This window comes from Eriocheir sinensis, chromosome 34 (assembly GCF_024679095.1).
Source record: "Eriocheir sinensis breed Jianghai 21 chromosome 34, ASM2467909v1, whole genome shotgun sequence".
In the NCBI taxonomy this organism is placed as follows: Eukaryota; Metazoa; Arthropoda; class Malacostraca; order Decapoda; family Varunidae; genus Eriocheir; species Eriocheir sinensis.
The window spans coordinates 9,648,086-9,672,162 of record NC_066542.1 but is presented as its reverse complement, the minus strand read 5'-3'; the positions used below and the strand labels follow the sequence as shown (position 1 = coordinate 9,672,162).

Here is a 24,077-nt window from a genome sequence, read left to right as displayed (position 1 = left end):
AGGCAGATGATGAATGATTGTCACGGTTGCATGTTTTGTTTTCTTTTTATTTATATGTATGTACAAAATAATAATCCCACAAATAATACCACAATAATAAATGAGGCAATAAAACAATTTCCCTTTTTAACATTCTTCGGGTTACAATGCTAAGTACAACATTATTAGTGGTTTGTAATGCAGCTGTTATTTGTACACTGCTAAGGATGTATTACCAGAAATTTTGAAGACTACCCTCTCTCTCTCTTTCTCTCTCTCTTTCGGCCACCTCTTTTGATTCTTATTTTAGGAGCAGCGAGTAGCGGGCTTTTTTTTATTATTGTTTCCTTTTTTTGTGCCCTTTAGCTGCCTCCTTTGTTGTAAAAAAAAAGCATAAAAATAATATAGGTGAGGTTGGTCGTCATATGAAGACAACAAGACATTTACAGCCATTAATAGAGGAGGAGGAGGAGGAGGAGAAATGAAGGCTGGCTGGGGTGCGGTATTATGCTTCCTTGGCCGTAATCCGTATGAAGGCAAATAATACACATCTTGGGGTGAGCACATTGTCGCGGGGATTTCGATCACGCGTCAGGCCCAGTGTTGCCAGATTGTCGTACTCCGGGTATCGTAATTCTCGGCTTCTGACCTACAACTGTTGAAAGAAAAACACCAATTATTAACCATTTAACGATAACTATAAACGAACCTGGTGACTAGGAGGGAGGAGACAGTTTTGGGGGGTCGGAAATCGGCAGATATGTGAGAGTGAGTACGACAATCTGGCAACGTTGATCAGGCCCAGCGTTGCCAAATTATCGCACTCTGAACACTGCATTTATCATTTTTAGGCTCCAAGACTGTCGTAACCACACAAACAACGACCGGAAATTAAAGTCATCGTTAAAACTGTTAAATATTGGTGGTTTTCGTTCTCTTTTGCTATAGTTATCGGTCAGAAACTACGAAAATGCAATGCGGTGAGTACGATAATCTGGCAAAGCTGATCAGGCCTTATGTACGAGCGAGAGATACCTTGTAGTTCATCAAAGTCTTCGAGGTGGTACAGGACAATAAGGTGTTAGTAGGACCGGCTTGAGGCACAGGAGACGATGCTTAATGAATTCGTGTGAACCTTAGCGGCGTCACGGAACACAGGCGGTTGGGGGTAGAGAGAGAGAGAGAGAGAGAGAGAGAGAGAGAGAGAGAGAGAGAGAGAGAGAGAGAGAGAGAGAGAGAGAGATACATTACACTAATTTTCTACGTATTTCTTTCCTCTTACGTGCGACAGTCTGGCAACGTTGATCAGGCCTTATTTACGAGCGACAGATACCTTGTAGTTAATCAAAGTCCTCGAGGTGGTACAGAACAATAGGGTGTTAGTAAGAACGGCTTAAGGCATAGCAGACAATGCTTAATGAATTCGTGTGAACCTTAGTGGGGTCACGGAACAAAGGCCACGAAATTGACCTCTCTTTCGGCCACCTCTTTTGATTCTTTTTTGTAGGAGCAGCGAGGAGCGGGCTTTTTTATTAGTGTTTCCTTTTTATGTGCCCTTGAGCTGTCTCCTTTGTTGTAAAAAAAAAAAAAAAAAAAAAAAAAGGCGAGCGAGGGTAATGGGGGGGTGCATGTTATGGGTCACGAGGAGGACATGTTGAGAGACCATAAAGGAGAGAACGCACCATACACGATATCTCACGGAGGGTCAGCGGGGAGACCAGAGACTTAAGGACCTCGTTGCACCGCCTGGAAAAGTCTGTGTTGGCATCCTGAAGCATTTGGCGTAGGATGTCTCGCAGGAGCTTCTTCACTTGCGCTTCGTCCACCTCCATTGAGAGTCTCTTCGCGTACATCCCCGCCTGCCCGAAGTCGATGAGCCACACGTCACCGTCATTGCCTCCACCCGCGAAGTCAACGAGGATGTTCCCGCCGTGTAGGTCGCGATGGCAGATGCGTCGCTGGTGAACTGCAGAGACGATGCTGCAAAGGCTCGGGACGGCGGCGAGGCAGGGACGAATCTGACCGCGTTTCTTCAGCTCCTTGACGGTTAGGCCTCGACACCTGCTCATGACGAGGGCGTGTGGGGAGGTTTTAGTCACCCCATACAGCCCAGGCACCCCTCGCACCCCTGACAGAGCCTTCAGTACCTCAGCCTCGTGTTGGAAGATGCTCGCACGTCGGGGATACTTCTTGTTCTCCTTCACGGCCACCTCCGCCTTCCCTCCATCCCTCAGCGTGAGAATGGCGCCGAAGACTATACTGTTCCGGCCTTCCCCCAAGTCCTCCGTTATCTCCAGCCGCTCCCAGTCCAGCCAAGGCACCTCCTCCTCTGAGTGCTCGTTATCCATCACGGGCGACAGCTTGCAAGATCTTCTGAAACCGAGGACACGAAAACAAGATGTGAAAGCAGCAAGTTTTCGAGAAACGTGCCGGGAGGAGGAGAAAAAAGAAAAGAGAAATAAGAAAAAGGGGAAAGAAGATTCGTTTCACCCCTTTACTAGTTACTATAGTGATAAATGGTGTTCGGGATAGATAAACAGTGTCAGGCAAGACAAATAGTGTTATACCATTGAAAAGCAGAGTGTGAATAAGCAGAATAAATGGTCAGGAGGAGGAGAGCCTACGAAGCTAGACAAAGCGATACAGGTTAGAAGAAAGCACAGACTAGGCAGGCAGGCAGGCAGAATGTGTCGTACTACGTTTTAACTATTGCGTCTCGTTATAGTTGGAACACACAGTGACAGAAGTCTATATTTGTTCACAAACCCCGTCTCAGGAACACTTCTAGCGACATTCTCCGCTGAACGACTTTATCTACAACTGTAAACAACAACAAAAAACCTACACGCCAAAGTTTCAATTAAAAACAAATATTCATATGATTGCGAACCTTTAACACCAACAACAGCAATAATTTATTTAACATTATCATTGTAGATTGTACAGTCGGCTATAGAGAGTAGTGACACACTGTCCAGTAAGTTTCGTTCAGAAAGCAACATCTGGCAACCCCTCCACGCGACATGAAAATTATTATATCCTATCGAAATCGTACTGCTGTGGTGATCGGTGGTCACAGGTGCACTCTCCATAATTTTAAGATAGATATTTATCAAAAGTGCCCGTCGCTAACGCTTGATAAATATTTTTTCTTTAGGCTCTGTCGCTACATTTTGACACGAGCTTTTAGTTTCGTTCAAATTTAGTCAAGAGCAACTCTAAGTTGTTTATCAAACTATGATACATTTAAAAATATACTGCTTTTATTAAGGGAGATTGTTATGCCTTTTGACTTAAAAATAAATCCCTGACAGCCAAGATCTTGTTCTTTATTAAAAAAATATATATACGTAATAATAGGTTATAAACGTTCACATGATGGCGTCGTCGACCGCGGACTTTTCTACCCTCGCACTCAACACACACACACACACACACACACACACACACACACGTATTTATACTTATATATTACGTAATCTTCACGGAGAAATTATTTTAGATTTTTGATGATCTGAATTGTCTTTGAGGCTTTATAGTGACCGGGATTAAGGCTGCGAGTTAAACAGACCCTCAAGCCTATTTGCTGTTTGATGGTAAGGAGCATTAGTCACTGCCTGCCTCTGTGAAGGACACCATTGCACACGGTATTTTCAAAGTTTAATAAGAAAACTGTTCGTGATGTTTTACCTCGTCATCATCATCATCATCATCAATCATCATGTAGAAGACATTCGTTATCGCATTTCTAAATTGAATTCATGTAATCTTGTATATTTCTAACCACATTATATCATAATATAATATAATATTATACAACGTTATAATTTTACGGTCACACACACACTGTACACCCTGATACGCGTCACTAACATCGCCAGTGAATGCGCCACCGTGGTATAGTTGCCATATACCGCCACCAGGCTAAACATTCTGAAAACCGTGACACTACTCTCTATCGTCGACTGTACAAGCAAAATATCAACGATTCAACGAAAGTTTACTTACGTCAGATTCTGTCTCTCCGCGAAGCACCAGCAGCCGGTCCTCCAGGCTCACACGCTGCCACACAGTCGGCTGGCGGAGGTACAATTGAACGTTAGATAAACAGGCTGTCCGAGCTTCGAAGCCTCGTTTGTCAAACATTTGCTTGAATCATCGAAACTATATTTGTTACAAAGTTCACACGTTACACCAGTGAAGGATGTTACGTTATACAACTAGTCAGTTTATAGTGTATCAGTTTGCCCTATACCACATTTTTTTCGGTAATATTCAATTTAACTGACCCACTAACTTCTACATATTTTTTTCTTGTAATACAGGCGCCACCATCGGGGTGGTTAAGACACTGCCACCATCTTTATTCAGGCAGTGTCAATTACATCAGTTTTCTTTGATACTTCGTCATTTGGTATATTTTGGGAATATTCGGCTTGACTTAAACAATAATCTACTCGTATACTTGCAACGCGCTTGTAGCAGGAGCTACTTCAGGCAGTCCAACTTCTTGGTTCAGGAGAGGGAGAAGCAAACACGGTGATGGTGTGACAGCAACTGATATTTTAGTGAGATATATATACAGCTATTTACAGGGTGCTACAGGATCAGCATGGATCTAGCGCATAGACTCCGCGTCCGTCGCGTCGTGAATGTGTTTGTTGCGAAGCCCGCTACACGCTGCTCACACAAACGGATTACCTATAGTCTATTCATTTGGGCAAGGCCACTCACGGTAGCTTAGTCCCAGCGACTCCACTTCCCCCTTCTGGCTGGGTAGCTCCGAGCTGGATGATGTAACCTACTTGTCATGTTAAGTAGTCAACATAAAATGGTAAGTAGTAATAATAAAATGTTAAGTAGGCAACATAAAATGCACATCTAACACAAACTGCTAATTTCTGTTCAAGCACTGCCCAAGGTGATTTAATTTAATTATGCATTTTATGTTGACCATTTAACATTTTATTATTACTACTTACCATTTTATGTTGACTACTTAACATGACAAGTAGGTTACATCATCCAGCTCGGAGCTACCCAGCCAGAAGGGGGAAGTGGAGTCGCTGGGACTAAGCTACCGTGAGTGACCTTGCCCAAATGAATAGACTATAAGTTACTCTAATATATATTTTGATGGAACCCCTGTCTTGTTGCATAATCCAAAACACTGAGTCGATTCATTATTCGCTTAATCCTTTGTGTTGAAGGATACATACACTGCAGGATATTCTCAGGGAAATCCACTTCATTGTCGCGTCCTTCCTCTTCCTGTCACAGCTTAGTCCCCGGCGAGGCGCTGAGCGGAAAGTTAAATGTGTGTGTGTGTGTGTGTGTGTGTGTGTGTGTGTGTGTGTGTGTGTGTGTGTGTGTGTGTGTGTGTGTGTGTGTGTGTGTGTGTGTGTGTGTGTGTGTGTGTGCGCCGGAATTATGTCTGTCAAGTGAAGCTGAAGCGCTAACACCTTCCCCCATGTCCTTACTCTGTGTGTGTGTTTGTGTGTGTGTGTGTGTGTGTGTGTGTGTGTGTGTGTGTGTTTATGTGTTAGTGTTCATGCCTCTCTCTCTCTCTCTCTCTCTCTCTCTCTCTCTCTCTTTCCGTACCTTCCTCTTCTGGATTAAAAACACTGACATTTTTTTTAGCATTTTCCTTTGCTTTTTTTGTGCAAAGGAAGGGGAGGGAGGGGGGGGGAGTGGCCGTCGGTTACCTAATGTTGTAAAAAAAAAGGAAAATAAAAGTTCGTGCATATGTCTGATGTTGATTAACGTTCCTCATTTTTTTCCTCTGAGCTTGGTTCCTTTTTTTTATTTTCATTCTTTTTTAATTTTTTTGTTATGGACAGCAAAGTTTCAATCGCAGGTGGTTTTGTTTCTTTTTTCTTGTGGTGAACTGATTTCGTGTGTATGTGTGTGTGTGTGTGTGTGTGTGTTTGATATTTTTTTTTTAGTCATCAAACTTTCGAAATTATGATGCAGGCAGATTGACAGACAGACAGGAGGAAGATAGATTGCAACGGACCGCAACACACACACACACACACACACACACACACACACACACACACACACACACACACACAAAGGCAAACGATGTAAAAAAAAGGAGAGCATTCGTAATTAACAAAAAAAAGAGTAACCATTATGAAGGCGGACGAAAACTCATCAACAAGGAAACAAACAAACAATAATTTAGCGGATAAAAAAAATAAACGAAAGGCGAAGAGAAAAAAAAAAGAAAGAGGAGGAAACTAATGAACGTGCGTAAGAATGGAGGAGAAATTGGAGGTAACAGGAATAAAAAGGTTAATGGGGGAAAAAATAGACGATATGAAAGCGTGTGTAGCGAATCTTGAGAGAGAGAGAGAGAGAGAGAGAGAGAGAGAGAGAGAGAGAGAGAGAGAGAGAGAGAGAGAGAGAGAGAGAGAGAGAGAGAGAGAGAGAGAGAGAGAGAGAAATAGGGGAAGGAAGAGGAGAAGTAGAGGAAAAAGAGCAGCAGTCGGAGAAGGAGGAGGAGAAGGAAGAATAGCAGAAGTAGGAGGAGGAGGAGGAGGAAGAAAAGAAGACTTAGTCAAAGGAGGAGGAATAGGAGCAGGAGCAAGAGGAAGAGGAGGAGGAGGAGAAAGAAGAAGAGCATAATTAGTCGGAGCATGAGCAAGAGGAGGAGGAGGAGGAGGAAGAGCAGAAGTTGGAGGAGGAGGAGGAAGAGAGGAAAGAAGAGCAGAAGTTTAAGGAGCAAGAGGAGGAGGAGGAGGAGGAGGAGGAAGAAGAGAGGTAAGAAGAGCAAAAGTTTAAGGAGGAGTAAGAGCAAAAAGAGGAGGAGGAGGATGAAGATCGCCCTTTCCCAAACACACCAGGAAGTAACCTTTAGCATTGCCTCCCCCTTAAAAACCACGTCAATAAATCAATCACCCTCCCGAAGCGCATCACTGGCGGGGCGAGTCTCCGGGAAACCTCGTCTCAGAATAAGTCAGCCATTTCTTGCCGGCTTCGCGTCCCGTTGCAAGGCCGTCGATCCTGATTAAGCCTGGACTGACTGACTGGCGGCTAATGGGCAAGAGTCACCGGGTCCTTCCAGGGTAGACTCACTCAGCTCACAGGAACGGAGGAGCGGGAGGACACAGCCAGCCTAGCGTAGTGAAGGCCAGGCAAGGAAGGGGCCGAGGACTGAAAGAGAGCAGGAGGGTGTAGGGAATAGGGAAGGAATGGAATGATTGGTGAGAAAGGACAGGAGGAGGAGGAGGGGAGTGTGTGTTTGCGTTTGGGAATGACGCCGAAAGAACGCCAGGAAAGTATAGACGAGGAATAAAAGTACAGGTAGAAAAGGTAAAGAGGAGAAAGTAATCGCTACATCCCGAGGAAAATAAAACTGAAAGAAGAAAAAAGAGGATACAATTTAATCTCGTGTGGAACATCTTGAAGGACATAAAACTAAGAAGTGTCAGAAGATTAAAAGACGAGGCGAACAGCACGTATGAGATAAAAGAAAAACAAATGAAAAGCAACGAAAGGAAGGTGTGGGCTAAGAAATGAAGGAAATACGATAAGAGGTAAGGATGAGAACGTTGCCAGATTGTTGTACTCAGTCTACTGTGTTTGCCGATTTCCAACCCCAAAACTGCCTCGTCCACCCCAATAACTGCCTTCATATAGAGTTATCGTTAAAATGGTTAATTATTGGTGCTCATTGGCAATAGCTATGGCTCAGAAACCGGTAAATACGAGGCTCTGAGTAGGATAATCTGGCAACGGGGATGAGAAGGTAATGAAAACACACTGAGAAAAATAAAACTGATAAGGAAAGCAAAGAAAAGGACACAAATGAAGCTCGCGTGAAACATCTTGAGGGAAATAAGAGGAAGAAGCATGAGGGGATTAGAAGAATTGGGGCGGACAAGACTCGGGAAATAAAAGAAAACCGAGGAAAAGGAACTGCAAACCCCGAAATTGACCTCTCTTTCGGCCACCTCTTTGGATTCTTTTTAGGAGCAGCGAGTACCGGGCTTTTTTTTATTATTGTTTCCTTTTTTTGTGCCCTTGAGAGAAAAAATAGTGAGATAGATAAATAAACTGAATAAAAAGGAAACACTTGAACAACTATATGGTGCCTGGACGCGTGAAAAAAATAAAAAAATGTAAAGAAAAAGAGAACGACGAACCTCTTTTATAAACAACACCAAGATTAAAAGAGGAAACAAGACTGACGCAGAAGTTTAAAGGTTAATGCCCTACAAGACTGCAAAAAAGGAGGACAAACAATAGACGATTAGAAGGGTAAATACTGCTGGACGCCTGACAAAAAAAGAAGAAGAAAGGGAAGATGTGCCATGGAAGGAGTACAAGAAGAAGAAGGAGAAGAAGGAGGAGAATAAGAATAAGTAACAGAAACAACAGTAGCAGCGTAAAGGACAAACTAAAGGAGAGGAGAACAAACATAAGGCAGTTTTTAAGAGTTAGTGCTGTCCGGACGCATGAAATAAAGGCATGAAGGAAGATGTGACGTGGGAGTTTTGACGGAAGCGTATCACAAGACTGGAAGAATAAAGAACAAACGAAAATAAAGGACAAAAAGAGAGTATTAGAAGAGTTAGTGCTGTCCGGACGCCTGGAATAAAAGAATGAAGGCAGACGTGACGTGGAAGTTTTGACGGAAGCGTATCACAAGACTAAGAGAATAAAGGACAAATGAAAATAAGGAAGAACAAAAAGGAGTATTAGAAGAGTTTTTGCTGCCCGGACGCCTGGAATAAAAAGAATGAAGATGTGACGTGGAAGTTTTAACGCAAATGTATCACAAGACAAAGAGAATAAAGGAAAAAAACAAGAGGAGATTGGAAGAGTTTTGACGCACCATGGATCCTTGGAATGAAAATCAGAATAAATGTTGTAAGAGTTAGTAAGCTTGACGAATGAGAGTAAATCGTAATAAAGAAGAAATCATCGAGAAATTGAAAATAGGAAAGAGAACGTAGGAGCATGAGAAGCAAATACGAATAAAAAAAAGAGAAAGATAAAAAGATTGAATGGAGAAAAACGGATGAGTGAAAGAAAGAAAAAAGCAAGCAAGAGGGGAAGAAACTCAAAGACGGAAAGAAAAATAAGAATGAAAGAAACAGAAAACGGGAACAAAGAAAGCAACGTGTTGTATTGAAAGGGTAACATGGAAAAAATACGTTGGTTGTTGAAACAGAACATGGAAAAGAGAAATGGTGTATATCACAAGACTGTCAGCATAAAGAATATATATACAAAGGAAGACTAAAAGAGTTGACCTTCCCTGAATCTTTGGAATGAAAAAATAAGAATAAGTGAGGGGCACGTTAACAAGCTGGATGTGGAATTACTTATATAAGTGTATGACAAGACCGAGAATGAACGACGAGCAAGGGGAGATTAGATGAGTTAGCGCTGTCTCGACCACTGGAACGAAAATGCGGTAGAAAATAAGTCAGATCTCGCGCATAAGATAAAGTGTAAAGGTTAGGTTGGTAAAAATAGCCGTACAGGATTATGACAAAGGAGAAAGTGAAAAAAGATTATGATAGAGAAGTTATGTCGTGATGGGTTATGACATTTGGTAAGAGAGAGAGAGAGAGAGAGAGAGAGAGAGAGAGAGAGAGAGAGAGAGAGAGAGAGAGAGAGAGAGAGAGAGAGAGAGAGAGAGAGAGAGAGAGAGAGAGAGAGAGAGAGAGAGAGAGAATAATTAATGCCCCTAAATTTCCTTCCCTCAATTAATATGTTGAATAGACGGAACAAGAAGTAAATAAAAACGAAAAGAACAATTATAAAAAAAAAAGAATTGTGTAATGGAAGAAAGTGAAAACATGCAAGGCAGAAAACAAAAAAAACAAAACAAAAACATGACAAATACGCGTAGTGGAAACAAAACAAATAAAAAAACTTTCCTAACGCTTATGTAAAGAATAAATAAAAGGAAAAAATGAATAAACAAGGAAAGCAAGGCGAAAAAAATGTAAAAAAATGAGAGGAAATCGTATTAAAGAAGAAATCATAGAGGAATTGAAAGTCGGAAGGAGACATAAAAAAAAGAGAAAAAGTTGAAGGTCAGGAATGAGAATGCATGGAGAAAAATGGATGAGAGAAAGAAGAGAAAAAAAACAAAAGAGGAAGAATCACAAAGACGGAAAGAAAAATGGAATTGGAAGAAAGAAACCTGTTACTTTGAAAGGGTAACAAGGAAAAATAACGTTGGTGAAACAAAACACGGAGAAGAGAAATAAAAGAAAGAAAAAAAGCCAGAGAAACGAGGAAGGGGAAAAGCAGAACGAGAGGGAGAGAGAGGAAGAAATTATTCAGATTTAATAGAGCAAAAAAAAAAAAAATAGAAAGAAAGATAAAAGATTAGAAATGGAAGTGAAAGGAAGAGAAAGAAAAATACAGAACAAGGAAAAATAAAAAGAAGAGAGAGAGAGAGAGAGAGAGAGAGAGAGAGAGAGAGAGAGAGAGAGAGAGAGAGAGAGAGAGAGAGAGAGAGAGAGAGAGAGATAACCATATAATATAGTTACTGTTGTCGTTATTGTCATTGTTTTATTGTTAATATTAAACGTTATCTTGTTACTACTACTACTACTACTACTATTACTACTATTACCACTCCTGCTACTACTACTGCTGTTCCTATACTTCATCTTCATCTGCTTTTTCTGCTTCTTTTCTGCTTCTTTTGCTGCTAACACTAATATTAATACCAATACTAATACCACAACTTCTACTTCTTATACTAATACCAATACTTCTACTTCTTATACTAATACCAATAATAATACCACTACTTCTATTTCTTATACTAATACCACTACTACTATCTACCACCACCATCACCACAACCACCTCTTCTCCTTTACCAGAGATGGGCGGCGTGGAGGTTACAAGAGCCTCGGGGGACAACCAGCCACTCTGTCTCAGCCTTCAGGAGAGAGGACCTTCGCCGCTCACGTCCCCACCGCCTCTACAGCGACACACCGCCCCGCTCTCCCTGCCGCCCCTCTCCCTCCCGCCCCTCCAGCAGTCCTCCCCGCAGTCCCCTTCTCCTTCTCGACCGCTCCCTCCGCGTCCTGCCATGGCTCTCACCGCCCACCACTGCGAACTCACGGGCGGGTTTGTGTGCTCCAGAAAAGTGCCTGGTGAGTAAGGAATAGATAGGTGGATAGATAGGGAGAGAGAGAGAGAGAGAGAGAGAGAGAGAGAGAGAGAGAGAGAGAGAGAGAGAGAGAGAGAGAGAGAGAGAGAGAGAGAGAGAGAGAGTTGTAGGTAATCTCACTTTAATCTTTTTTCATCGTTTTTCGTTTGTTTTTTATTGTTTTGTTTATGTCATTTTTTATTTGTAATTTGTGTGTGTGTGTTTGTGTGTGTGTGTGTGTGTGTGTGTGTGTGTGTGTGTGTGTGTGTGTCTCTCTCTCTCTCTCTCTCTCTCTCTCTCTCTCTCTCTCTCTCTCTCTCTCTCTCTCTCTTTAAAAGAGTCACACACACACACACACACACACACACACACACACACACACACACACACACACACACACACACACACACACACACACACACACACGGACACGGACACATGCTCTTTATCTTTTTATTTTATTTATGTAGTTGTATTTATTTATTTACTTATTATGTTTTGTGTCTAGAGAAGTATTTGCAACATCAACAGGTAACAACAACATCAATGTACTGTGCAATTTCTAGGTCCATCCACCCATCTTTTTCTTCTTAATCGAGCCGTCTGTCAATCCATTCATCTCCTCTCACTAACGGTCCTTCTATTACGGCTAAGTCCCTCCATCTATTTATTTCTTTATTCCTCAACCAGCCTCTATCCATCGTTCCATCTTTTCCTCACCCAAACGGTCTTCCCATCACGTCAAAGTACCCTCATCCATCTAATTTTCTTCCACAATCACTATCCATTCATCCAACTTATTTTTTACAACTTTTTTTTACAACAACTATCCCTCTTTTTCCCACGAGCACACCTTCAACTCATCCACCTATCCCTTTCCCTCACAAACTGACCTTCCACTTATTCACCCATTCCTTTCCCTCACAGACTCAACTTCCACTCATCCATTCATCCGTCTCTTCCACGAATATACCCTCCATTCATCCACCCATCCTTTTATCCCACAAACACACCCACTATTCATCCACCCACAGACATTGTCTTCCACTTATTCATCCATTGCTTTCTCCTACAATCAGCATCCGTTCATCCAATCTTCCTTCTCATCCACAACTAAACCTTCCATTCATCCACCCATAAATATACTTCTTTTTCATTCATTCACCCACGCGTCCTTTTCTCCCACAACCATAGCTTTCACTCATCCACCACATCCACCTACTTACATACCTTTCATTCATCCATTCACCCACCCAACCTTCTCTTCCTCAACCATAGCATCCATTTCTTCACCCATAACAAGCTTCCATTCATCCATTCACCCACCCAACTTCTCTTCCTCAACCATAGCTTCCATTCCTTCACCCATAACAAGCTTCCTTTCATCCACTTACACACCCAACTTTCTCTTCCACCCACAAAAATACCTTTTACTCATCCACCTACTAACATACCTTTCATTCTTCCATTAACCCATCCAACCATAGGATATAACAAACATCCATAACAAGTTTCCATTCATCCACTCACCCACACCTGTCTCTCCCCTACCAAGATCCTCCATCAAGGCAAAGTCGCATCGTGGTCGGCCAATGCGGGAACCTGACATCGCCTAACTACCCGTCACCTTACCCGAATAACCTGCACCTTACCACCACCCTCCGCGGGCCGCCCCTCCACCGCCTCGTGCTCTCCTTCTCCAAGATCGACCTCGAGTACCAGGATCACTGCCTATACGACTATCTGGGCTTGCAGAGTTCGGAGGGAGACCCAATGCTGCGATACTGCGGCCGGCACACTACGGAGATGGACAGGTGAGAGAGAGAGAGAGAGAGAGAGAGAGAGAGAGAGAGAGAGAGAGAGAGAGAGAGAGAGAGAGAGAGAGAGAGAGAGAGAGAGAGAGAGAGAGAGAGAGAGAGAGAGAGAGAGAGATGAATGAAGGAAGGGAGGGGGATAGGAAAGAATGGCGGAAGGAAAGGGAGAAGGAAAAGTATGAAGGAAAAATTACAGGAAAATTGAAGTAAAAGGGATGAGAGAGAGAGAGAGAGAGAGAGAGAGAGAGAGAGAGAGAGAGAGAGAGAGAGAGAGAGAGAGAGAGAGAGAGAGAGAGAGAGAGAGAGAGAGAGAGAGAGAGAGAGAGAGAGAGAGAGAGATTAATGTTTGAATTAGTGCTTCTGTCTCTACCTAACTATATATATTGGCAGTCACTAACCACTTATCTACCGGTGAATATGTCTATCTTCTTATCCATCCATCCATGTCAATCTATAATGTATACTCTAATTTTTGTGTATTTATCAATTTACCTTTGGATGCTAGGGGAGGAGGAGAGTGTTTGAGAAGGAAGAGATGGAAGGAATTAAGGAAAGAAATAAGGGAAGGAAATATTGTGTTAGTGAAGGATTTGGGGAAGAGTGTGAAAGGAGTGTGGGTCGTAGTGAGGAAGAATAGAAGAAAAAGAAGAAAGCAGAAGAAGAAGAAGAAGAAGAAGAAGAAGAAGAAGAAGAAGAAGAAGAAGAAGAAGAAGAAGAAGAAGAAGAAGAAGAAGAAGAAGAAGAAGAAGAAGAAGAAGAAGAAGAAGAAGAAAGAAGAAGAAGAGGAGGAGGAGACGGAAGAAGACAAGAAGGAACAAAACAAAAAAAATATGAACAAGTGCAAAAACAAGAAAAAACAAGAACAAGAAGAACAAGAAAGAGAAAGAGACGAAAGAAGGAATAAAGCACAAGAAGAAGACGAAGAAGAGACGAAAAAATAAATGAAGGAACAAAACAAAAAAAAGATGAACAAGAGCAAGAACAAGAAGAACAAGGACGAAAAGAAAAAGAAAGAAGAAAGAAAACACAAAAAGAAAAAAAAGAACTAAAGAAGAAAAAAAAGGAACAGGATAAAATTAAATAAACAAGAGAAAGAACAAAAAGAAAGAAAACAAAAACAAGACGAGGGGAGAACAGAAAACAAGCAAGAATTCACACATAAGAAAAAACGAAGAAGAAAAGAAAAAAGGAAGAGAAATTCAGCTTAAAAAAAAAAGTAAAAAAATATATAGATGCCCCCCCCAAAAAAAAGCTAAAAAAATTGGGAATCTAATTTACATAGACCTACAAGAAGGAAAAAAATGTATATAAACTCTCAAATGGGGAACTGAGCTAAAAACTGGAGGTGGGAAGGAGAGGCAGAGCGTAAACTTTAAAAAAATAATAAAATACAGGTAAAAACAGGTAGGTAGGGAGGAGGGAGGCTGGTGATGGTGCTGAGCAATGAGTGATGGACGAATTACCGGAGACAAGGGAATGATGAAGGAAGGAAAGAAGAAGGAAAGATTCAATGATGATGAGAGGGAAATGAAGGAAGAGAGAAAGAAAAACAGGACAGGAAAATGGAGGTAAGTGTGAGGTACAGAAGAAGAAGGAAGGAGAGAAGAGGAAGAAGAAGGAAGAAAAAATGAAGGAGAAGAAACGAAAGAAGGAAACTAAAGAAAAAGACAAGGATGAAGATAATTACAAAGAAGATATAGATGAAGGAAAGGAAGGAAGGAAAGGCGGAAGAAAGAAAGAAGGAAGGAAGAAAGAAAGTAAGGAAGAAGAATGAAGAGAGGAAGATAGGAGAGAGACGTGAGCTGCAGAAAAGTCAAAAAGAAAAAAAAAGGAGTATGAAGGGGAGGGCAAAAAAATGAATGATAAAGAATGAACTAGTAGAGGCGAACAGGACAAGAGAAGAGATGGGACACAGGAAAAAGAAAGAAGGAAAAGGAGGAGTAAAGGAAAGAACGGGGATTACATGGAGAAAGAGATGGAGGAAGGGCAAAAGGGAGACGAAGGATGAAGGGATGGGAGGATGAAGAAAGAACGGAGAAGAAAAAGAGGAGGAGGCGCAGGGAAAAGGAAGAACAAGAGAGAGAGAGAGAGAGAGAGAGAGAGAGAGAGAGAGAGAGAGAGAGAGAGAGAGAGAGAGAGAGAGAGAGAGAGAGAGAGAGAGAGAGAGAGAGAGAGAGAGAGAGAGAGAGAGAGAGAGAGAAACACGAAAACATAGACAGTAATAAACGGAGAAAGAAAGAATGATATGATGAAAAAAAAAACAGGAAGAGGAAGAAAGAGAATGAAAACAACAACAACGAAGACAACATACAGAAAGGAATAAGAGAGAGAGAGAGAGAGAGAGAGAGAGAGAGAGAGAGAGAGAGAGAGAGAGAGAGAGAGAGAGAGAGAGAGAGAGAGAGAGAGAGAGAGAGAGAGAGAGAGAGAGAGAGAAGCAGACATATCAAGGATTACGGAAGATGGAGAGAAAAAATGAGGAGGAGAATGATTGGACTGGAAGTAAAAATAAAATAAAAAGAGTAGGAGGAGGAAGAGGAGGAAGGAAGATTTGCAGGTATAAGAGAGAGAAAGGGAGAGAGGTTGGGTGGGGTGGGGTGGAGGGAGGGAGAGAGAGATAGAAGAGCCTGGAGGAAAAAAATGGAGGTAGGAGGTAAAAAAGGGAGGCAAAGGGAGGGATGTAACTCACTGGGGACAAGGAAGTAAATCAGGAAGGGGAAGATGATTAGAGGAGGAGGAGGAGGAGGAGGAGGAAGAAGATTAGAGGAGGAGGAGGAGGAGGCGGGACGGTAAGAAATAGAGATAGGAAGATGAAGTGGAGGAAAGGAAAATAAAAATACATTGTGAAAGCAGGTGTTTGGCGGAGAGGTAAAGAATAGGGGAAAAATATAGATAAATAGGAAAATAATTAAAGAAGGAAATGATGGAGATAAGCATAATAGGTAAAGAATAGGGGAAAATAGATAAATAGGAAAATAATAAGGAAGGAAATAATGGAGATAAGCAGAAGAGATAAAGAATAGAGAAAAAATAGATAGGAAAATAATTAAGGAAGGAAATGATGGAGATAATCAGAATAGAAGGCGTATGAATAAGGTTTTTGGGAGAGAGGTATAGAATAGAGGGAAAAAATGAGATAAGAGACGAAAAAAAATGGGGAAGGAAGATATAAAAATGTAGGCAAAATAGAAAGCGTCGTGTACATAAGGGTTTTGAGAGGGACAGGAAAAGAGAAAGGTAAAGGAGAATATAAAAATGAAGGTCGATAGGGAACACAAAATTGAGAGTAGAGGTAAAGAATGGAATAGAAAACAAATAAGATAGATAGGGAAAAATTGAGGAAGGAAATGATATAAGGAAATGAAATAAGCAAAATAGAAGGCGTTGTATAAATAAGTCTTTTGAGAGAGACAGAAAGAGATACATTTAAAGAAGAATAAAAAATGACGATCGATAGGGAATACAAAATTGAGAGTAGAGGTAAAGAAAAGACGGCAAATGAGATAGATAGGAAAAAAATGAGGAAGGAAATTATATAGATAGGCAAAATTGAAAGCGTTGTATAAACAAGGGTTTTGAGAGAGACAGGAAAAGAGAAAGTTAAAGGAGAATAAAAAATGAAGATCGATAGGGGATACAGAATTGAGAGTATTGGTAAAGAATAGAAGACAAAATTAATAAGATAGACAAGGAAAAAAACTGAGGAAGGAAATGATATAGATAAGCGAAATTGAAAGCGCTGTATAATTATAGGTTTTGAGAGAAGCAGAGAGGGGGAGGGGCTGTGAAGACAAGAAGAAAAAAATGGAGGCAGAAAAGAATAAAAAATGGACAGAAGAGATGAAAAAGATGTAGATAAGAACAGAAGAGATGTTGAAAATAAACGTTTAAGAAAATCTGAATAAAAAGGAAAAACTTGTCATAGCTAAAAAAGGATAGAGACGGAAAAAGGAGACGAAGGAGTAATGGAAGGAAAAAATAAACTAGAGAAAACCTAAATGAAAGAGAAGAGCAGGTAGAAAGAAAATTATGAAGGTGGGTGAGAAGGAAAAAAAGAATGAAACCAAAAAAAATGAAATTACGTTACGAAGAGATTGGGATGGAGGAAAGGGAGAAGGGAGGGAGGGAGGGAAGGAAGAGAGGAAAGGAGGGAGAAATGCTGCAGGTAATGAGCGATGGAGGGAGATAATTATGTCAGCATGCAATAGGTGACAGGTGAGAGAGAGAGAGAGAGAGAGAGAGAGAGAGAGAGAGAGAGAGAGAGAGAGAGAGAGAGAGAGGTGGGGGGGGGGGGGGAGAGAATAGATCTGGAATATGCTAAAGATACAAACAGCATTGGAAGAGATAATTAAGATGGGAGAAGGAAGAGAAGGGGGAGGAAGAAGAAGAAGAAGAAGAGGAGGAGAAGAGATATTCTGAGACGAAATGTGAAAAAAGAAAAAAATAATAGACCAACAAAGACATCAACAACAACAACAACAACAACAAAATCATGAAAAACAACAACAACAACAACACCTATTCATACCTAAGAAGACATAATGATTCCAATAAAAAACATTAACCCTTTTTTTCCACCCCATGTGTTGTTTTGCATGTCAGAAGGCTAATGGTTGACAAAATTATCCAGAACACCTTTTAGGCCCCATCCGCTACGTGTAATGTGTGTGTGTGTGTGTGTGTGTGTGTGTGTGTGAACTATACGCTCGACTTATTAAAACTGGTATTATTTCCACCGTCACAACCACCACCAGCTTCATCACTGCCACCACCATCACTAGCCAACCAAATTTACCAAAGCACCACCATCATCATATAACCACAACCACAATCCGTTCTTCGTCATACCAACACAACCAAACGACCATATACCCATAACACATCACTACCACCATCACAACTACCAACATCAATACCAGTTCCTACCACCACAGCAAACACCATACCAACCACAACAACAACAACTCACTCACTACCACCATCCTCTCGTCCCTACCATTACAACCAAACTTTCGTCCCTACCAGAACTGCCACAAACAATACCACTACTCATCCCAACCACCACAATCATCACCACCACCCACTCTCGCAACCACATAACCACAACTTCAACCACCATCATTACAACCACTACCATTATCTTCCACCACAACTACGACCACTACAGTATCTACCACTACAATACCCCTCTACCAATAACTCCTTCATCACCACTACCACCTTCAACTCATCCCTACCACTACAACCACGTATACTACCATTCCTTCCCTTCTTCACCGCCCCCTTCAGGTTCGACTGGGTATCACGCGGGAACGAAGCGCTGGTCACCTTCCACGCGGACTGGTCGGTAGGGGGTGCTGGGGTGCGGGGGGCGTGGCGGGTCGTGGACACCTCTCACTGCCCCCACCACAACCTCACGAAGCCCCAGGGTGTGTTCGCCTCGCCTAACTTCCCGCATTTCTACCTGGAGGACCTTCACTGCACCACCACCATCACTGCCCCAGGTAAGGAGTGGATTGAAGTGGAGTGGAGTGGAGTGGATGGGTTTAGTTTGATTCTCGTCTGATACCTGTTTGTGTTTACCTGTTCTTGTTTGTTTGTTTTTGTTGTTGTTGATGTTTAGTTTGATTTTTTTTTTTTTTTTTGTGTGTGTGTGTGTGTGAATGTGTTTGTCTTTTTTTCTCTCTTTTTTTTTCTGTGTGTGTTTGAGAGAGAAAGAGTGTAAGTGTTTGTTTGTTTGTTTGTTTGTAAGTATATACGTGTTTCTATGTTGTGCTCTTGCCATATTATTTTCTCTCTCTCTCTCTCTCTCTCTCTCTCTCTCATGTTTTACAAGTGTTTACATTCAACTTTTGTCTCTTGGCACACTTTTGACTTTTTTGTTTCATGCTTGGCTTTGTATCCTCCTCCTCCTCCTCCTCCTCCTCTTGTTCTTTTATTCTGCTCTCCTTAGATCTTGCAATGAAAACAATATCAAGGTCTTTCTTTCATCATTATTTTTATTATTATAGTCTTATTTTTCATCATCATTGGCAGTAGTAGTAGTAGCAGTAGCAGTAGTAGTAGTAGTAGTAGTAGTAGTAGTAGTAGTAGTAGTAGTAGCAATAACATCTGTAACACTTAAAATTCCCCGGTTTTCATCTTTAACTTAAACATAACAATTCCAACAACCATTCACCACCACCACCAACAACAACAACAACAACAACAACAACAACAACATCACCTCCACTTAAACATAACAATACCAACAACCATTCACCACCACCACAAACACAAACACCACCACCACCAACAACAATAACATCATCACCTCCACTTCTCTCCACCACCAGAGGGGCATCGCGTGTGGCTGCAGTTCACGGTGTTCGAGGTGGGCGGCGCGGGCGTGGGCGCGGACGAGCAGGTGGAGGGCAAGGTGTGGGACCCGCCCCTAGCCACCCCTTCCACCTCATCCACAGCGCCGGCGGGTGGAGACGGCAAGGCGTGTGAGCTGGACTATGTGGAGGTGAGCTATTGGTATGTGAGTGTGGGTGGGTGGGTGGATGTAGTTTGGTTATTTGGTGGGTGGGTATTGTGCGGCAACAAAGTACCACACAACCATAGACTCAAGGGCTATGCAACGGAGGTGAGCATTGAAGCCACGCGCACCTATAGCGTATACCCTCAGCTTTACTATAATACGTATAAGGGAAGTTGGCGCAGGGAAAGACAGGGAGCAAAACGGTACTGGAGAATAAGAGAAGGAGATGCTAAATGGAGGAGTAAGTGTTCAAATTATTAAAAAAAAGACACGAATATAGGAACAAGTGAAAAAAAAAATACTACTAGACGTGAACTGAAAAGGTGAAGGGAGAGGAAAACTGTGCGTGTGTGTGTGTGTGTGTGTGTGTGTGTGTGTGTGTGTGTGTGTGTGTGTGTGTGTGTATCACGGTCATAACATCAGATACACGCGTCGCTGCACACCATTTTCACCTTAATTAGCAAGCAACAGGTGAACTCATTCGTAACCAGGTGTGCAACAGGTCCGCGAGTCTGTTTGCTTCCCTCCCGTTACGCGCTTCATGAACGAGCGAGGGGAAGGGATGATACTGGGTTGAGAATAAATTACCTCATTATTATTTTTTTATTAATGTGTTATGTCGGGTTCTTTATCTGTTTATTTTGTATTATTATTATTTTTTTTTCTTTCTTTAATCATTCACTCCACCAAGAATCAGAGGGTAAAAGAGATTATACTTTTTCCCAACTAAATCACTTCTTGTTATTTGCACCTCAATTTGACTTTTTATAACACTTTTCTGCTCCCTTTTTTATTAATCTTCCCACGTTTTTTTTTATCAGTAACCGCCGCAAGAATTAATGGATGAAAGAGAAAAAGTGGACTTGCAAAGACTACGTAAATTGCTTCTTTTATTTTTCAGCTAAACTTTTTCTTCTTTCTTACTAAATTGGGTCCTGTTTTTTGTTTTGTTTTTTTCACTTGACCTTTTACGTTTTTTTATTATTATTTTTTCTTACTAGCGCGAAACTTATCTCAACGCCGCTAAAAGATAGAGGCCGTGTAGAAGGTGGCAGTAAAACGCTGGTGGGCCTTAAGGATTAAAACAAGGCCAAATTTCATAAACGGTTAAGCTTTTTTTTTTAGTTTAGACCTTAAGGATTAAAACAAGGCCAAATTTCATAAACGGTTAAGCTTTTTTTTAGTTTAGACCTTAAGGATTAAAACAAGGCCAAATTTCATAAATGGTTAAGCTTTTTTTTTTAGTTTAGACCTTAAGGATTAAAACAAGGCCAAATTTCATAAACGGTTAAGCTTTTTTTTAGTTTAGACCTTAAGGTGTAAAACAAAGCCAAATTTCATAAACGGTCAAACTTTTTTTTAGTTTAGAATTTGTGTAAAGCATGATAAAAAAAAATAGTTAAAAGATAAAAGGTGCCAGGAAAAGGATGGTGGTGGTCCTTGAGTGTGTGTAAAAAAAAAAGTCAAATTTCATAAAAGACGAGTATGTTGTTATTTCAGCGTAGAATTTTTTAAAGCATAAGAAGTAGCTCAAGGGCATAAACATAAAAAAAAGATGACTAAAAAAAATAGTGGAAAACATTCAAACAAAGATGAGTTTAAAAAGATAAGCTGTACATATTGTAGTGGGCGTCTGAAGGCCGTTGGGACATAGATGTTCAAAACCCGCAGCACTGAGGACAAATTTCATAAAGACTGAGACTATTTCAAATTAGAACAGTGAAAAACAGGTAAATTAAGGTCAGTTTCAAGAGATAAAAGGTGCCCGTTGACGTCTAGAGGCTCTTTGAACGTATAGGAGCAAAAAACGTTGCACTACGAACAAAAAAGAGAGATTAATATTATTTCAGCGCAGAACAGCGTAAAACCTGTAAATGTGGGGAGTTTCAAAAGATAAGAGATGGCAGAAGACGTGTGGAGGCCCTAGGGACGCAGAGAAGCATTAAGCGTTGCACTACGAACAAAAAAAAAGAGAGATTAAGATTATTTCAGCGCAGAATAGTGAAAAACCTGTAAATATGGGGAGTTTCAAAAGATAAGAGAGGGCAGAAGACGTGTGGAGGCCCTAGGGACGCAGAGAAGCATTAAGCGTTGCACTACGAACAAAAAAAAAAGAGATTAAGATTATTTCAGCGCAGAACAGCGTAAAACCTGTAAATATGGGGAGTTTCAAAAGATAAGAGAGGGCAGAAGACGTGTGGAGGCCCTAGGGACGCAGAGGAGCATTAAGCGTTGCACTACGAACAAAAAAAAAGAGAGATTAAGATTATTTCAGTGTAGAATAGTGAAAAACATGTAAATATGGGGAGTTTCAAAAGATAAGAGATGGCAGAAGACGTGTGGAGGCCCTAGGGACGCAGAAAAGCATTAAGCGTTGCACTACGAACAAAACAAAAAAGAGAGATTAAGATTATTTCAGCGCAGAACAGCGTAAAACCTGTAAATATGGGGAGTTTCAAAAGATAAGAGAGGGCAGTCTGGAGGCCCTGGGGACGCAGAAAAGCATTAAGCGTTGCACTACGAACAAAAAAAAAGAGAGATTAAGATTATTTCAGCGCAGAATAGTGAAAAACATGTAAATATGGGGAGTTTCAAAAGATAAGAGATGGCAGAAGACGTGTGGAGGCCCTAGGGACGCAGAGGAGCAATAAGCCCTGCACTGCGGCTGAGGGGTGACAGTGATCGATGTGCCGACGTCTTCCCTCAGCGGGGCTCCCTCAGGCTCACCAACTTTTCCGATACGGCGACGAGGCACGCACCGCTCATTTACATCCCCTAAGTAATCGCTCCTTTCGGCACAAGTTGGACGGCGGGTCTTTCATCTCCTCTGTGCACTTAGAGGAAAAGTTTAGCGACGTAACTTTGGAGGCGATGCTTAGACAATTAGAAAGTAACAAGACAGCAAAATAAAGGCCCGAACGTGATGTTTTTTATTTTTTATTTTTTTATTTTTTTACGTTGTTGCCTATTGCGCCGGTAGGCATCTTCCCGGTGGGGCCTGATGGTCGGCCCAAGGCTTCTTCCAGGTGGGGCCTGATGGTCGGCCCAGCCCGTTCTGGCGCAGGCGAGTGTTTATAGTGGCGCCATCCTGCATTGGCTCATGCTGCCCCCCGGAACTCGTTCTTGATTCGCTTGGACGGCTTCCTCTAGAGTCCGGGTTGATGGGTGGTCTTCAGGACAGCATGTGGGTAGTTTTAAGCCACTCGGCGGTGACTGAAAAATCCGAGTGGTAGCGTGAGGATTCGAACCCGCGTCGTCCATCACGCGGCGAATGTGGGTCCAGTACGCTATCACTTCGGCCACCGCCTACCCCTCCGTGACTACTTAAGGAAACGAGAGAAGAAAAGGAGGCAGATTGATGGTGTTTATCTTGGTGGAAGTAAAAGAAAAGAAGTATAAAGGTAGATGGTTTGCGATAGATAGTTGTTTACATCATGAAAGGAAAATAAAAAAGTAAAATAATTTGACATCCCAGCAGAGGGTGTTGTGACTAATCTTTCATGTGTGTGTGTGTGTGTGTGTGTGTGTGTGTGTGTGTGTGTGTGTTGAAATAAAAGTAATAAAAAGTAAATATAATGTGTTAATATCTTACTACGAAGAAAACGAAAGAATAGTCTAGCATCTTTTTAGTTAGTGTTAAGGGCAGGCCAGGGGTGTCTTTATCTCTCTGTGGATGTAAAACTTAAAAGCTGAAAAGAAAGGGAAAGAAGTAATGCTAATATCTTTCAAGGTAGACGAAAATTAAAAGAGAAACACACCTCACCTCCCCTGTCAGGTTGTGTTGGGGTCCGGACCGGGTGAGTTTGTCCGTCTGTGCGGCCGCGTGGAGGAAGGCGAGGTGGGGAGGCTAAGCTACGTCTCCTACGGCGCCTCCCTCACCCTTATCCTGCACACCACACACAGGGGAGGCGGCCGGGGGTTCCAGGCGACTTACTCCACGGGTGGGTACTCGAGTGATGCTGGTCTGTCTGTCTGTATGTATCTTCAACCCCCTCGTCACCAAGTTTCCCTGTTCTCTCACTCTCTTTTACTCCACTCAATCCCAACTCTCTCTCTCTCTCTCTCTCTCTCTCTCTCTCTCTCTCTCTCTCTCTCTCTCTCTAATACGTCATAATGTTACTCTTCAATTTCCTGTTTGTTTCCTGTTCTCCTCTATCAGTCAATCAACTTCCTCTTGGTTGTGTTTCTTTGTTTTTTCATATATTTTCGTCCTTCTTTTAATGTGTTTCTTTTAATCGCTTGTTTCCTCATTCCTCCTCCTTGGCAGAGATGTTTTATTCTTTTACAGTATATTTTGTCTTTGTTGACGTATATTCTTGCTCCTGGTTAATCTGCTAAATCTTATGTGTGTTTTTTCTTCTTCTTCTTCTTGTCTTGTTCTTTTCTTCTTGTTTTTGTTGTTGTCGTTGTTGTTCTTTCTCTTCTCCTTCTTTTCTTCTTATCCTTCTTCCACTTCATTGCTTTTAATCTCCTTCATCCTCTTACCCCTTTTCCTCCTCCTCCTCCTCCTCCTCCTCCTTCTCCTCCTCCTCCTCCTCCTCTCACCCCCACTCCTAATCCTCGTCCCAATCTTCTTTTTTTCTTTTCTTCTCTGCCATCAACTTCTTACCTCCTCCTCCTCCTCCTCCTC

General features: G+C 41.7%; 1 protein-coding gene across 9 annotated transcripts in view; it reads left to right on the top strand.

Moving 5' to 3' along the window:
- LOC127007035 (uncharacterized) overlaps positions 1-24,077 on the top strand; it is a 167,387-nt gene that overhangs the window by 80,868 nt on the left and 62,442 nt on the right. For all 9 annotated transcript variants that reach the window (XM_050877538.1, XM_050877536.1, XM_050877535.1 and 6 more), the window contains exons 10-14: positions 10,842-11,117; positions 12,669-12,927; positions 18,214-18,428; positions 19,260-19,432; positions 23,223-23,388. In XM_050877538.1, coding sequence (XP_050733495.1) covers positions 10,842-11,117; positions 12,669-12,927; positions 18,214-18,428; positions 19,260-19,432; positions 23,223-23,388 — 1,089 coding nt within the window. The remainder of the gene's footprint in view (positions 1-10,841; positions 11,118-12,668; positions 12,928-18,213; positions 18,429-19,259; positions 19,433-23,222; positions 23,389-24,077) is intronic.